Source organism: Acomys minous (genome assembly GCF_964271855.1).
Source record: "Acomys minous genome assembly, chromosome: 5".
Taxonomy (NCBI): Eukaryota; Metazoa; Chordata; class Mammalia; order Rodentia; family Muridae; genus Acomys; species Acomys minous.
Genome location: NC_140494.1, coordinates 103,998,756 through 104,015,827, shown reverse-complemented (window position 1 = coordinate 104,015,827; position 17,072 = coordinate 103,998,756). Strand labels below are relative to the sequence as shown.

Here is a 17,072-nt window from a genome sequence, read left to right as displayed (position 1 = left end):
GAAAAGTATAGGTTGTAGATTTGTTTCTGGAATTCAGTCATGAGTTGCTTTTCTATAAAAGCTTCCCTGTGTGTTTACACTTGTGAAACTGTTCCTTCCTCCAGTTCTGAGATGGTAGGGCTCGGTTTTGAGACAGGTGCATACACACTGCGATCTCTCTCTACCTCCTTGTGCTGGGGTGGCAGGTTGTGCTCCGTCAAGCCAGCTTGAACTTTCTTTCTTTTTTTTTTTTTTTCATTTTTGGTTTTTCGAGACAGGGTTTCTCTATGTAGCCTTGATTATTCTGGACTTGCTTTGTAGACCAGGCTGGCCTTGAACTCACAGCGATCCGCCTGCCTCTGCCTCCCAAGTGCTGGGATTAAAGGCGTGTACCACCACCACCCGGCTCAGCTTGAACTTTCTATCATTTGAAGTTTCTGTGGGTTTTATTTTTTTTGTAAAGTATTTTTATTATTTTTAATTACATGTATGTATGCATGCATGTATGCATGTATGCTTGTGCATGTGAATGGGGTGACCTCGAGAGCCAGAGCCAGGCATTCCCTTGCAGATTGAGTTAGGGGTAGTTGGAAGCCACCTGACATGGGTGTTGAGAGTTGAATAGTAAGCGCTTTTCACCACTGAGCCATCTCCCCAGCCCTTTCTTTGTTTTTGTTTTTGTTTTATTGAGACAGAGTGTCTTGTAACTGAGGTGGCCTTGAAATTTTGATATTCCTGCCTTTACCTCCCTAAGTGCTGGGATTACATGTGTGTTAACCTTGTGTGTTACCCTTGACTAACATAGCCACGTCTGGCTAACATTGATATTTTAAGAGACTTTAGAATGCTTACATTTACAGACTAAACTGAAGTTCAGAAAGATGAGTCATTATCCGTGCTCATGTATGTGTAATTAATGTCTGAAGCCACCAGACTAGATCCCAGACCCTGGGACTCTGACCTTTCCTACTGTGCTTCCTGTGAGCAAGAGCGACTGTGCAAAAGTGCACTAAAGTTTTACACTGTTCTATGTATAGCTCCACTTAAAAGACATTTGCTTTTGCAGTATAGCGTTCGTTCCTTTAAAAAACCATGTGTGTAGTGTTTGTGAGTGCATGTGGAGGTCAGGACAGCTTTTGGGAGCTGGGTTTGGCTTTCCTCCCTGTTGAGAGGCAGTCTGTCTTCTGCTGCTCTGTCAACTCCAGACCAGCTGGCCCAGGAGCCTTGGGCAGCTCTGTCTCCACCTCCCTTCTTGCCGTAAGAGCTCTAGGATTACAGATGCGCAGCACTGGATCTGGCTTTTCATGTGTGTCCCAGGAGTGGGACTCAGGTTGTCACACTTGTGTGGCTAGCAATTTTACCTGCTGAGCCAGCTCTCAGGCCCTGAAATTTTTTCCCTTTTATAGAAAAACTTGTAGATGAAAGTATGTCACTGGGAGCTGAGTTTAGCGATGAAGTGCTCTGCTCATACACATGAGAAGCAGAACCTGAGCCCCAGCACCCCTGGAAGGAGCCAGCACTGTGGTGCCGGGCTAGAGAGACAGGAGTATCCCTGAAACTCACTGCCAAGCCAGCCTAGCCTACTTGTTGAGACCCAGGCCAGTGAGAGACTGTCTGAGCAGGATGAAACCTGAGGTTGTCGTGGCCTCCACATGTATATATACACACATCATGTATAATCTAGAAAGTGCTGTTTACGTTCAGGTCGAAGTCTATGGAGAAAAAAAATAAGAAATTATTTTATGTAAGTATTGTGAAACAGAATATTTTCAGAATATTTATTGAGTATTACACTTTTGTTCTGAAAACCATAGTCACAGCTAAGAAGACAACAAGTAAAAGCTCTTGCCCTTAGAAAACAGGCTTGCCAGGACAGCCAAGGCTACAGAGAGACCCTGTCTCAAAAAACCAAAAAAAAAAACAACAAACAAACAAACAAACACACAAAAACCAAAAACAACAACAACAAAAAACCAGGCTTGCTTATACCTTTTCTGCCTAGTTGGAAATGCAGATTCCTGACTGGTGGAAACATGCTGTATTTAGAACAGAAGCAGGCCTAGGCAGTGTTCTCTGTGGTTTTTCACTTTATAAAAGTTCAGTGATTTAGCCGGGCATGGTGGCGCACACCTTTAATCCTAGCACTCGGGAGGCAGAGGCAGGTGGATCCCTGTGAGTTCGAGGGTGGCCAAGATAACACAGAGAAACCCTGTCTTGAAAAACTAAAAAAAAGAAAAAAATTCAGTGATTTTAAAAAAACAACTTACTAGTTTTGTGTGTATATGGGCATACACATGTGGTGGTCAGGTGGCTCCTTCTCTTCTTCTACTGTGTGGGTTCCAACTGTCAGGCTTGGAGGCAAACTTCTTCCCCATCTAAGCCATCTTGCTGGGCCCAAATGTAGCAGTTTTTAAGCATGGCTTTTCTTCTCTTTATTGTGATCATAGGAGTTTCCAGTGTTTTTTGTCTATTGACTATTGAGCCTTGGCAGAAGCAAAGAGAGACGTAAGCCAGTGAGAAGCTGTTATGAATGGAACATGTGGCAGCCGTACAAGGGCATTGTTGGTTTCTCAGAGCTAAGCTCGTGTCTTTGACATTGTTCTGAGAAACTCTGTAAATATAGCTAGAAACAAACAAAAGTCAGTCACTTTGGAAGGATATAGAAAACAAAATCTCCACATAGAAGATAAGACTAAGTAGAGCATTTTTATTCCTTTAGGTTTTTTATTTAAAAATTTTTTTATTTAAAGACAATGTCTTACTATATATTCTTGATTCACTTGGTTCTCATTGTGAATCCAAGCTAACCTAAAACTCATCAAAATTCTCCTGCCTCAACCTCCCAAGTTCAACCCCCAGAGTTTGTAGGAAAATCAGAACTCTTTTTTTTTTCTGAAAAATTTTGATGAATGATTGTTGTTGGTTTTTGTTTGTTTGTTTGTTTGAGACAGGGTCTCTCTATGTAGTCCTCACTGACCTGGAACTTGCTATGTAGACCTGACTGGCCTTAAACTCACAGAGATCTGCCTGCTTCTGCCTGCTTTGATTAAAGGTGTGTGCCACCATGTCAAGCTTGGTAAATGATTTTTAAAGTTAGGCAGTATGCATCTGTGCCTAGGAGGTTAACTGGCTGCCAATGTAAAATTTCTAAGTCATAAAGGCTTTGATGTGTGTTAGCTGTTCCCTTGAATTATTCACAGAGGGCCTTTTTGGAGCTCCTTCTAAAAGGCTACAAATGCTTAAGTCATTTTCTTTCCTTAGAGAGTACATTAATAGTAAGAGGTCACCTACCCCTGTATTTTCTTTATGGTCAGTGTTAATGTTCCATAGCCGAGAGCTTGGTATTAGTGAAATGCTCATTTCCCTGTTGATGCAGTGATGCATCTCAGAAATATTTTGGAAAAAGCAGGCATTTAATCTTCAAACCATTTTATAAGGTCATATTTTATCAAAGTATAAATAACATTTGTCAGAAATGTATTATATGGGGCCATCTGGTCTATTGGTTAAAAGCATTTGCTGTTTTTGCAGTCTGTGGTGGCTTACCACAGCCTGTAACTGCAGTTCCCGGGGCTTCACACCCTTCTCTAGCTCCCCTCTGGAGGAATGCCTGCAATACCTTGTGTGTTCACTTGAACAAAACACTCACACATAAAAAAGTTTTTTTGTTTTTTGCAAAATACACATTGAGTGTTTTGGAAGCCAAGTTTTATAAATCCCTGTATTTGAGAGTCTGAGGCAGGAGACTTGCTACAAGTTTGAGGCCAAACTGGGTTACAAAGTGAGACTCTAACAAAAAAAAAAAAAAAGCAAAAAAGCCAAACAAACAAAACCCCTAACAAACAAATACACAAAAGAATTATATAGTTTATGTGTTGAGGTGTAAAGCTGTCTGTTTTTAGTTCAAATACATTATGTATTATAGGCTGGGTATTCTATGTAATGCCAGGGAAATTTTAGTTTAGCTAAAAAAAATTTTGTCATTAAGGAACATGTATTTCCCCCTATCTTAGAGATATTAAGCACATACTATATTTTAACTTAAACTTTAATAAGAAATATGCTCATAAATACTTTTTGAAAGATTTGTGTGTGTGTGTGTGTGTGTCTGTGTTGTGTGTGTGTCTGTGTGTATTTTTGTTTTGTGACAGGATCTAGTTATTACAGCCTAAGCTGGCGTTAATTTCTGTTCCTTTTAAATCTTGGCTTCTCAAGGTTACCACCGCGTACCTCTGACTTGCTGTTGTACTTCCTGAGTCAGTGGAACGGCCGGTTCCGTGATAGCTTCCGCCCAGTGCTGCAGGGAAGGCTGTGTGGAAATGGGAGGGAACTGTATACATTGGATGCCTACGTCATTGGCAGCTGGGGGGGCCTTTCACCCACATCATGAAACAGATCTTATCTCTTTGTAGGTAGGAGTACCAGTGTTAAGTTTATTCAAGGTAAATGACTGAGGCAGAACATTTTGATATAGCTGGTTGATATAATCTTACCAAGTATAAAAAATAACATAGTCCTTTTAAATGGTAATTAAAAACCCAAGTTTAGCCTTTGTCATATCTCCTAAGCAATTCCCTGACTGGTTCATAAATCTCTGAATCACACTTGGTGCCTTGGTGGCTGCACTTTAGTCGGATTGACCTTTGTATTCTTCATAGTTGTCAGCTAAGTCCAAATCCATTGGTACCTTAGTACTGTTGAGGTAGCTGTCTCGTTGGCTATTCTGCTGATTCTACAGACCAGACTCTTTGCTGTGATTTTAGCTCTCAGTGTAAATCCCAGTTCATAGAAACCTGTCTTCCGTTTTAAAGCAGTCACGAAGCACTTTGTTATATTTCCGGACTTACTGTGCAGGGAACCCAATACTTTCTTTGTTGACCCCACCCTCCTTTTGTCTGATAACCTCTGTCAAATTCAGGGACGTTTTCTTTGCACTTCATTTCTCAGAGTATGATTCATATGTTGAGAAAAATTGAAAGCATCAGGCTTAGTTTAACTGCCTCCGTATCTACACATTTGCTGTTGTCTAAGCTCATTCTGGCTCCCTTTCTTCTGATTTGAGGAGGGGTCTGTTTAGATGGTGTGGCCCTTCTGAACTCCATTTCAGGTTTCATTTCCTATTGTTTTGCCAGAAACGTATCAATCTCTTTGCTCTCAGTGTGAAACATGTACAGCTTTTTCTAAAATAAAAACCTGGTCTGGGGAGTGGTTCGGTTGGCAGTGTTTGTCTTGTGTGTGTGAGGCTCCAGGTTCTTTCCCCAGCACTGACTGCATAAGAAAGCAAACAGGGAATGCTGTCACAAGCCTGTAATGGTGGCCAGTCTAGAATGAGACCCTGTCTTAATAATTCAAGTCTTCAATCACAAGGCTTTTGAGGTCTTTGTTGAATCCTTTTCTTCAGTTGGCACATAAAATAATATATATTTATGGCATATGCTTAGTTCCAGTCAGTTAGTGTCAGCCTCCCCTCTACCCAAGATGCACTATATTTAGGGTTCTACCATGTAACAGTTTTTATTGTTATAAGGTATGTTATGGGTTGTAGCATCAACCTTACGAGGTTTTGGAATGTAACACAAATTGGGAACCATTTGTTTTACTAATATGAAATTTTAACTATTGAGCTTAGAATATAGTGGTGTTCTGAAAGGAGCCTTTTTTCTTGGTTAAGTTGTTTACTGTTTTTAGTACTGCATAGAATGAGCAGCTTCCTAAAGTGATGTTAAGTATTTATGCATCAAATATTTTTAATGATTTAACCTGTCTTTATTTGCTATCCTCACACAGGGCTATTTTATAAGAGTATACCAGAAATGACCTGGTGAGAATAAAATACATAGCTTTAAAGACTATGTATTGCCTTTTCACTTGAAGAGTCCTTAATGGTTTGCTATTAAATAGGAATTTTGTAGCTTGTTTTTGTTTTAGGGACTCAGGGTCTTCATGTAGCCCAGGTTGCCATAGAACTAATTGCTTCTGCCTCAGGGTATTGGCACTATATCGGGAGTGTTACAGATGTGTGCCATCACACCTGGCAGTTGGGATCTGTTTTAAGGAAACATGTCTAAGCATGCGTATCACCTTGATACCTTAGTCACGAAGAGTTGAAAACAACATGATTCAAGTAAGGAGGATAGATAGCTTAGATATGTTTATTGAATGAGTAATTTAGACATCACATGCTTACAACATGCTTTTGGGGACAGAAGAAGGTCTGCTTGCAAAGGCTCTTGTCAGTAGTCTTTTTGTTTTTGTTTTTGTTTTTGTTTTTCTGAGACAGGGTTTCTCTGTGTAGTCTTAGCTGTCCTGGACTCACTTTGTAGACCAGGATGCTGGCGCACTCTCAGTGATCCACCTGCTTCTGCCTCCTAGAGTGCTGGGATTACAGGTGTGCACCACCATGCCCCGCTCTTGTCAGTAGTCTAAAGCTATGCCCTAGTCAGAGTGCTCTTCTTTCTCTCTTCATTCATGTTTCTCCCTCTTGCCCTTTAAAAAAAAAATGATTTATTATGTATACAGTATCCTGCATGTACACCTGCACACCAGAAGAGGGCACCAGATCTCATTATAGATGGTTGTGAGCCACCATGTGGTTGCTGGGAATTGAACTCAGAACCTCTGGAAGAGCCATCTCTCCAGCCCCCTGGCCTTGAACTTTTGATCCACCTACCTCCACTTACTAAGTGCTGGGTTTACAGGAGTGTGCCACTACACCCAGCTAACCTAGATATTTACTTTATTTAAAAATTTAGTTTTGCAGGTTTATAATTTCAACAATCAGTGGTTCTCTGTACTGATGGTAGTTTTTATTTGTTTGTTTGGTTTCTGTTGTTGTTTTAGTGGTAACAGGGATGTAGGTTAACCAGGTATATAGATCTTATTGGATGAACCTTTGTCCTTATGTTTTCTGGACAGCCACATTTGGGACAGTATGGGACATTATCATTCCTTCTGTGCAGACAGCTTTGTGGAGCCTGGTATCTTTGTGCATATCTGAAGTCTCCATCTTCTTCATTTCTGGCTTTTCTTTCTTTCTTTCTTTCTTTTTTTTTTTTTAAGCTATGCTTTATAGTCTAGGCAGGCCTTGAGCTTGAAGAAGTCCTGCAACAGACTTCTGAGCTCTGTGATTATAGACATAGGCCACCATATTTAATAGTCTGTTTCTAACCAAAGACACCGACAGTTAGCAAAGTTAGAAGACACAGAGCGTTTATCTAGGCCAGTAGTTCTCAGCCTGTGAGTGGCTACCCCTTTGTGGATGCATAGATATCCTGTATATCAGGTACTTACATTATAATTCATAACAGTATCAAAATTAGTTATGAGGTAGCAGTGAAATTATTTTATGATTGGGGTCACTACAACATGAGGAACTGTATTAAAGGGCTGCAGCACTAGGAAAGTTGAGAACCACTGTTCTAGGCAGTGAGAAATTTTGAGGTCAAGTTATGAAAGATGAATCAAACTTTAAGAACTGAGTCTGATGTTGAGGAGGACAAAACTTAGGAAAGGGCCCTGGGAAATACTGGGTTGCTTCCCGGTAGTGGTTGGTTTCTCCTCCCTTTCCCATGGCTGCCTGGAAATAATGACTCATGAGACTCAAAATAATTATTTTACAAATACCTAAGCCATATAGGTAGGCTTTTCTCTTACTAGTTCATAGCTTAAAATAACCCATGTATACTAATTTACATTCTGTCACATGGCTGGTACCTGTGCTCAGCCACCATGTCTCCATCCTCTTCACACCCTCTGTGTCTGTCTCTATCCCAGAATCCTTTCTGCCTGTCTGATGTTTCACCTCCCATTCCCTGCCTAAGCTACAGACTATCAGATTTATTATTGACAGGTCTACATCCATATAATACACAAAATGTTTCTTCTACAGCTCTACAAATTTTAGGAATAAGAACAAAGCAGAAGTAGATCAGTTTATATAGGGAAGGAAAACCAGCTTTTTAAAAACTTATTTATTTATTTATTGTTTTTGAGACAGGGCTTCTCTGTGTAGCCTTGGCTGTCCTGGACTTGCTTTGTAGACCAGGCTGGCCTCGAACTCACAGTGATCCGCTTGCTTCTGCCTCCCGAGTGCTGGGATTAAGACGTGCGCCACCACCGCCCGGCAGGAAAACCAGTTTTTAATCTCTTGTTCTACATTAGATTAATATGATCTAGGATTCCTGATGTTGGTATTCTGACTACCTGCTACAAGTAGAAGTAATCCTTTTTGAATAGCAGTATCCACAGTCAAATTATTTATAATTTATACAGTGACCAGCATTTAATGAAAAAAAAAAAACTAGGTATATGACCAGATGCAACTGAAAATCAATAGGAGACATGGATTGTATAAACGCAGAGGATAGCCAGGTGTGGTGGCGCACACCTTTAATCCCAGCACTTGGGAGGCAGAGGCAGGCAGATTGCTGTGAGTTCGAGGCTAGCCTGGTCTACAAAGTGAGTCAAGTACACCCAAGACTACACAGAGAAACCCTGTCTTGAGGAAAAAACAAAAAACAAAACACAATTGTGGAGGAGTGCCATGATTGGATGTAGCAATTGTCATGAAGTGCTGTTTAGCCAATCAGTTGGGCAGAAGGACAGGCAGTGGAAGGCGGGGCTTCCTGGAGAGGAGGATGAGCTGGGAGTTGACAGTTGAAGTGGACAGTTGACAGAGGGAGTTGGTGGAGAGACGCTGCTCAAGGACCGTCAGATTGGCAAGTGCTTGGGATATAGTAGGTTATGAGGACATAGGATTATTTTAGTTTAGTTTTAGTTTACTAGTAGGTTAGTAGTAGTTTAGATTCTGCCCAGCATAGTGCTTGCAACTTTGAATTACATTTCCGTCTCATTGTGTCAGTTATTGGCTTCCTAGGCCATACAGATATCTGCAACACACTGAGGATAGCCAGGTGTAGTGGTGCACACTTTTAGTCCCAGCATTTGGGAGGCTGAGGCAGGTGGATCTCTGTGAGCTTGAGACCACCCTGTCCAGCCAGGGCTACACAGAGAAACCATGCCTGGAACGAAACACAGAGGATCCAGAAATTGTCAGTCAAGGACTTAAAATATATCTATTATTTATGTTACAAAAATTAAAAGCTAAATTGGCAAGTCTTTGTGTGTGTATATCTAAGCCTTATTCATACTAGACAAGTGCTCTACCACTGTACTATGTCCCTGATACTCAACTGAAAGTTTTTTTTAAAGATTTATTTATTATGTATACAGTATTGTATGTGCCAGCAAGCCAGAAGAGGGCAGCAGATCTCATTATAGATGGTTGTGAGCCACCATGTGATTGCTGGGAATTGAACTCAGGACCTCTGGAAGAGCGAACAGTGTTCTTAACTGCTGAGCCATCTATCCAGCCCAAAAGTTTTTGTAAAAATTGTGAAATGAGTGCACACCTTTAATCCCAGCACTCTGGAGGTAGAGGCAGGCCAGCCTGGTCTACAAAGTGAGTCCAGGACAGGCAGCACTACAAGAGAAACCCTGTCTTGAAAAACTTTCTTTAAAAATCTAGAACTGGAGACACAGAAACTGATTATTAAGTGTCACAGGTATTTACTGGCCAGGTGGCTTAGTGCAGGTAAAGGCACTTGCTGTCAAGCCTGATGACTTGAGTTCCAGATTTGGATCCCTGAGAGTCCAGGTCTGAAAGTTGTCCTCTGATTTCTATACACACGCTATGACATGCAGATGCCTCTCAAGCACTAATGGAATAGAACATTTTAAGTCAGTGAATGGGTTTAGCAACATAAATTAGGCTGAACAAAGAAGTAGAACGGAAGTCAGAGGAAAATTCCACAATGAGGTGTTAAGGCAAAAAGATGGGATGTTGTTGTAAGTATATATAATTCAAGTCTTAGAGAAATTCTGAGAAAGAGTAGGCAGAAAAAAGTTTTTAACAAAAAGTTGTCTGAGACGTCTCCAAACTAATAAAAACCATGAAATTACAAATTAAGGGAGCTTTATCAGCATTAAGCAGAAAAAATACAAAGCAAACCTATAATATATAACCTATTATATATTATAATGCAACACCGTTGAAAGCTGTCTGGGACGCTGTGTTATTCTTAGGGAGACATGCAGAAACATCATCCCAAATAGGGAACTGATAGAGTCCAACATAGTAACCCAACGAGTTGGTTGGTGTGTGTTTAACTTTAGTTTTATGTGTATGAGTGTTTTGCATGATGTCTGTACACCGCTTGGGTGTTTGGTGCCCATGAAGGCTGAAGAGGACACCCACTGGGACTGGAGTTGTAAATGATTGTGAGCTGCAGTATGGGTGCTGAGAGTCTAAAGGAAGATTCCCTAGCCGGACAGCGGTGGCACACGCCTTTAATCCCAGCATTTGGGAGGCAGAGGCAGGTGGATCGCTGTGAGTTTGAGGCCAGCCTGGTCTACAAAATGAGCGCAGGACAGCCAAGGCTACACAGAGAAACCCTGTCTCGAAAAACTAACAAACAAACAAAAAAGACAGGGTTTCTTAGTGTAACAGAGCCTTGGCTGTCCTGGACTTTCTTTGTTGACCAGGCTGGCCTCAAACTCAGAGATCTATCTATCTGTCTCCCAAGTGCTAGGATTAAAAGTGTGTGCCACCATACTTGGCACACATTCTTATATGTATATCCCAGAATATTTTTCTAGTCATGGAATTTTGTGTTTGTTCATATATATATATATTTCAAAAATTATTTTTTCAATTTTGGGCATTTTTTGTGACAGGGTCTTTCCCTGGCTGACTTAGAACTCACTATGTAATCCAGGTTGGACTGGATCTCCCAGCAATGGGTGGGCCTGTCTCTGTCTCCTGGCTGATGGAATTAATGTGTCCCACCATGTCTGGCTCATAGTGTACAAACTGTTAATCTGACAGTATTGCTGATCTGTTCCCAGTTGGTTGTGTCAGTTTAGGTTGTTCTAGGCAGTATTTGAATGCACCCTTTGCTCCATTTTCTTGCCATTGGTTGGCATGGCCGGTTTGTTATTTGTCTGATTGTGACTGGAGGATTTTCAGTCTAGAATGAGTAATGAGGTTGGGCACTATCTTGTGTCCCCCCTCCCCCCCAAGACAAGGTTTCTCTATGTTATCTTGGCTGTCCTGGACTCGCTTTGTAGTCCAGGCTGGTCTTGAACTCAAAATGATCCACCTGCCTCTGCTTCCCGAGTGCTGGGATTAAAGGCGTGCAACCCTTAATGTCTTTTATTATTGATAACATATTTTGTAAGGATCCTGTTGTAAGTAGTGACAGCTTGTATATTGGATTATCTTTTCTCCTGACTCACAGGCGTTGTTTATGTCTCCTCCATATATTTGTTTGAATATGATACATACATACTGTAGATATCTTCTAACTCGTTAAGGATGTTATTGCTTACATGTTGTCTTTCTTCTGTTTTAATTTTATGTGGTTTTGATAGGGTCTTCCTATGGAGCCCAGGCTGGCTCCTTGAGCTCAGGATCCTCTTACACCAGTGCCCCAAGTGCTGGGATTTACAGGCCTGTACCAACACGCCCCAGCTTTCTACGATATCTCGTTAAACAAGTTCTTCCTTTTTCTTTGTCTCTCCCCACTTTTGAAGTAGTAGAACTTAAATAATATTTTCCTTTATGGTTTGTGGTTTTCTTGATTCTCTTTTAAGGAAAGCCTTTCTTTATCATGAAGCCATGCAGCTAGTTTTCATGTACTGTAAAGCTCTCTAGACTTGCCTTCCGCATTTAGTATCCATTATGGATCTTCAGTTATTCTAACACATTTTTGACTGCTGAGTGTGGTGGCACACTCACTTGAGAGATGAAGGCAAGAAGGACAGCCTCTGCTACATGAGGCTCAAAACAGTAAAAGCAGGGGCTGGTGATTCCCAGCACCCACGTGCTGGTTGTAACACCAGTTCCAGTGAGCCTGACTTCTTCTTCAGGCCTCCATGGGCACCAGTCACTCATATCGTCCAGAGACATACACATGTGGGCAAAACACCCATACATATAAAATAAAAATTGAATGAAAAAAAATTCAAAAAAAAAAAACCCAAATGAGCAAAATCTAGTTTTAAAAGAGACCTACTTAATAAGAGAGCTCAGGAAATTTAAAAGTAAAAGATGAGGATAAGAAGCAAATTCTGAGAATTCTGGATTTACTGATGAAAGATGACAGGTGTATATAATGTAAGGAGAAACCAGAGCAGCTTCATTTTCTTGGGAAGAACTGGGTGTATCAGTTCACTTTCAAGCATTGCTAGGCACAAGGCCTTTATAATCTTGTTCCTCAGTGGCTATTAAAACTCAAACTTGGGCTGGAGAGATGGCTCAGAGGTTAAGAGCACCGATTGCTCTTCCAGAGGTCATGAGTTCAATTCCCAGCAACCACATGGTGGCTCACAACCATCTATGATGAGATCTGGTGTCCTATTCTGGCTTGCAAGCAGGATATTGTATACATAATAAATAAAGAAATCTTAAAAAACAACAACAACAAAACTCAAGCTTATGGCTGGGCATGGTGGCACACCCCTTTAATCCCACCACTTGGGAGGCAGAGGCAGGCAGATCGGTGTGAGTTGAGGCCGGTCTGGTCTACAAAGGGAGTCCAGGACAGCCAAAGCTAACACAGAGAAACTCTGTCTTGGGAAAAAACCAAACCAAACCAAAAACAACTCAAGCCTATGTACCACAACAGAGATTTGCCTTCCAGAATGGCTATGTCCTTTCTATCTGCCTCTGAACCCCTAGGAATTTTCTTTCTTTTTTTCCCCCTCTCTTCTTCTTCCCACCTCTCCCCTCTCCTTTTCTCTCTTCCCCTCTCTTCCCCTCCCTTCCTTTTTAAGACAGTCTTTCACTATGTAGCCTTGTTGGGCCTGGAACTCTCTATGTAGACCAGGCTGGACTTGAACTCATAGAAAATCCATCTGTCTTTGCCTTCCCTTTTCTGTGATTAAAAGTATGCACTACCATCCTGGCTGGAATTTTCTTTATTGAGGTATAAGTAGTTTGCTACATTTCTTCTCCTCTTCTTCCTCTTCCACTTCCTCTTCCTCCTCTTCCTCAACAGGATCTTGCTGTGTAGACCAGGCTGGTCTTAAATCACCTGCCCCTGCCTCCCTACTGTTGGGTTTAAAGGTGTATGCCACCACACCCAGCCTTCTATATTAATTTTCATCTGGCATATTTTCAGGCATTTGTGGGAGAATCCATCCCCCTCACTGGTTGTATTGTCTATACTATTGGTCTTTCAGAGTCCTCTGTTACCCTAGGTGCTGGGATGAACCCACAATATGTGTATGGTAGGCAGATGCTCTGCCACTGAGCTGTACCCCCTGGCCTCTCACAGAGTTTGAAGAGCCCACCTTGGGGTTAGAGAGATGGCTCAGGGGTAAAGAGTGCATACTGCTTTTGCAGAAGACCTAAATTTGGTTACATCAAGGAGCCTTACAGCTGCTTCTTACTCCATCCAGTTCCTGACTCTCTTCTGGATTCTGTGAGCACTTGCACTCACATGCACATGCTCAGACACATGCACACACATACATATAATTTCAATAATTCAGGAAACCACCCATCTTTGTAGGAGGACTATTAGTCGTATGCCTAATGGCATTGGGTTACAGATCATTTTTCATCCTTATGTATCTGTCATATTTATGCAAACAGCAAATATGCCATAACTCATAACATAAAAAGGAAAGCTGTCCTTAAGGTCCTCTGAGTAATAGCCTGTCTTTTTTTGTTATTGCAGGTGGTGCGGTTGTGTCAAAACCCAAAGCTGGCGCTCAAGAACAGCCCACCTTATATCTTAGACTTGCTGCCTGACACCTACCAGCATCTCCGCACTGTCTTGTCAAGATATGAGGGGAAGATGGAGACGCTTGGAGAAAATGAGTATTTCAGGGTGTTCATGGAGAATTTGATGAAGAAAACTAAGCAGACTATAAGTCTCTTCAAGGAGGGAAAAGAAAGAATGTATGAGGAGAATTCTCAGCCTAGGTAATGGAGACATACTACACAAATATTAACTCAGGTCTGTGAATGTCAGAGTGGTAATGCTAGAAACAGTTGAGTTGCTTTGAATTTTATTTTAATGGACGTAGAAAGCTCACACGTGACATGAAGGGTCTTGGTAGACTTTTGGCCATCATTGGGTCAGATGGATTTATCTGTGAAAGAAAGAGTGAGTTACACTCATGAAAAAGGTTGCAGGCAGTAGAATTGGAACCCTAAAGATAACATGTTTGTGGTAGATGAGGGTTTGAAAGAGATGAAGCTGAGGTTGAGGAGAAGAGATGAGATCTTAACACCAGCCGCAGCATCTTGATAAATCACAAGTGTCAGATAAGGGGAAAGCTAGTGCTTAATTCCTGTTTGTTTGTTTGTTTTGGTTTTTGGTTTTTGGAGACGGGGTTTCTCTGTGTGGCCTTGGCTGTTCTGGACTCACTTTTGTAGACCAGGCTGCTCTCGAACTCACAGTGATCCCCTGCCTCTGCCTCCCAAGTGCTGGGATTAAAGGCGTGCACCACTATGCCCGTCTCTGTTACTGTTTTTGTTTTTTTTAAATAAAGCAAATTGAACCAACACTTTCTTTATGTGTAACAATAATTTTTAATTAGAATAAACTGAGGCACATGCACAATGCCTTCCCTCTAGTGTTGGGTATAGATAGACCCAGGGCCTCACTTATGGTAGGCAGCCGCCTATCATCAGCTGCAGTCAGGCTACATTACATGGTACTAGCTTGCCTGTTGTAAACTCCTACCAGAAAAGATAATATATAAATTTCAGTCATTCTTTTCCCTCCTAAATGCTAAGGATTGTGAGTACTAGGCAAGTACTGTACTGCTGGGCAATATTCCCAGCTCTCCATCATCCATTATGCCTCTTCTCCTTGCCCTGGCTATTTTGAGACAGGGTCTCACTGTGTTTCTGAGACTAGCCTGAAACTACTCCCCCTTATAGCCCAGGCTGGCCTGGAACTTACTATGATCCTTTTGTCTCAGTCTTCTGAGTACTGGGATTGCAGGTGTTTGCCACCGTGCTTTGCTTTGTTTTGTATTGTTTTTGAATGGACTCACAGTGTAGTCCAGGTTGGTCTGTATGTATAACTGGGCTGGTTTTAGAATACTTTTAAAAGGGCTGGTTTGCTTTCTACTGCTGCTCTCTGGTTCAGTCTCTCAAAGGCTGGGTGGGATAACTTCCAGATGAGTGCTTGAAGTAGGACCAGTCGTTTTTTTTCTTTCTTTTTGGTTTTTCGGCATCAGTTACTGTGTGTGATTCCCTCAGGAACCTGAATCCAGGTGTCCTCGTAGTCTCCTACTCTTCAGGCGTTTTTGGCTTAGACTTTGGCAGTTCCATTTTGCTTAAAGTTTTTTTCCCATTTTTACCTTTACTATAACAAATTACTCAGATATAATGTAGATTATCACTCTTGGCCTTTTTAGAAATGTTTCTAGTGAACAAATTCACTCTGTAGAAGCCTGGCTTACTTTGGTTTACATGCAGATGTGGTGTTTTGTTTTGTGTGTTTGTTTTTTCAAGACAGGGTCTCTCTGTGTAGCCTTGGTTGTCCTGCATTTGCTTTGTAGACCAGGCTGGCCTTGAACTCACAGCGATCCACCTGCCTCTGCCTCCCCAGTGCTGTGATTATAGGTGTGCACCACCGCCCTGCTGCAGATGTATTTTATCCTACTAAATGTTTAGATTTTTATGGAGTTGTTAAAGGGGAGATGGGTCAGTGGTAAAACTTTAGTGCTTGTCAAGCATTGTGGCTACACCTGTAATCCCCAGCACTTCAGTTTCTGTGAGTTTGAGGCCAGTCTGGTCTACAGAATGAGTTCCAAGACACCATAGCTGTTACACAAAGACACCTTGTCTTGAAAAACAAAACAAATACTTCAGTGCTGGAGGGTGGTGGAAGCAGAGAGAATCTGGGGCCTCTCGGCCAGGGTAGTTTAAATGCGGTGACAGACCCTGTCCACACACATGCACACACATGCACACACAGAAGTGAACAGGCCCAAACACACATGCATATAACACTTATACATATGAGACTTTAAGTGGTAAAGCACTGTTGTCATAGCATGTCCCTGGGTTCAGTCTCTGGTTTCTTTTCTTTTGTGTGTGTTTCCAGTACTAGTGATTATAGTATTATAGTTTGCTTTAAAAATCAACTTGTATTTGCTACCTATTATAAAGTAGGTTCTCAATAATTTTAGGAGCTGAGAAGGGAGATATATTGAAATCTGTAATGTGCCAAGGAGTTAATAGAGATATGTAATGCAGTTTTGCCTGTTGGATGGCATCAGAGGTGAGGCAGGAAATGTTAATCTGAACTAGATTTTGAGGATGAGTAGGAATAGTTTAGGCCAGTGGTCCTCAACTGGTGGGTCACACACAACCCCTTGGGAGCGTTGAACGACCTTTTCCACAGGGATAACATATCAGATAGCCTGCATTTCAGATATTTATATTGTGATTAATAACAGTAGCAAAATTGCAGTTATAAAGTAGCAATGAAAATAACTTTATGGTTGGAGGTCACCACCACATGAGGAGCTGTAGCAAAGGGCCCCAGCATCAGGAAGGTTGAGAGTCACTGTCTAGGCAGAAAAGCCAGCCTTGAGCACACTAGCAAGAACCTGCGGACAGACTGAGTGTTCAAGACTGTGGGAGGCCTGGTTTGCCTAGAATTACAGGCGTTAGACGAGGGGAAGTACAGGTTGGAGTCGGGCTGTAGGCTGCCTCTCACAATCAGTTGTCTAGAACAGCGTCTGTCTTTTGTTTTTGTTTTTGTTTTTTTAAATATTTTATTTAATTTTAATTTGTGCGTTGGTGCGTGGGTGTCAAATTTTGGAGTTACAGACAGTTGTGAGCTGCCATGTGGGTGCTGGGAATTGAACCCGGGTCCTTTGGAAGAGCAGGCAGTGCTCTTAACCACTGAGCCATCTCTCCAGCCCCTGTCTTTTGTTTTTAAAGAGCATTAATTTTTTCATATACATTTTTTGCGGGTGGGGGGGAAGGAATATTGTATCTGAGGTTGGCTTTTGCTATATTGTTCAGGCTGTTCCAAATTCCAGGCCCAATTGGCCCGTCT

The 17,072-nt window shown here is 41.6% G+C and overlaps 1 protein-coding gene across 2 annotated transcripts in view; it reads left to right on the top strand.

Annotated features, from left to right (window-relative positions):
- Window positions 1–17,072, top strand: part of CBL (Cbl proto-oncogene) — an 84,105-nt gene that overhangs the window by 10,659 nt on the left and 56,374 nt on the right. For both annotated transcript variants that reach the window (XM_084783597.1, XM_084783598.1), the window contains exon 2: window positions 13,722–13,969. In XM_084783597.1, the coding sequence (XP_084639723.1) occupies window positions 13,722–13,969 (248 nt within the window). The remainder of the gene's footprint in view (window positions 1–13,721; window positions 13,970–17,072) is intronic.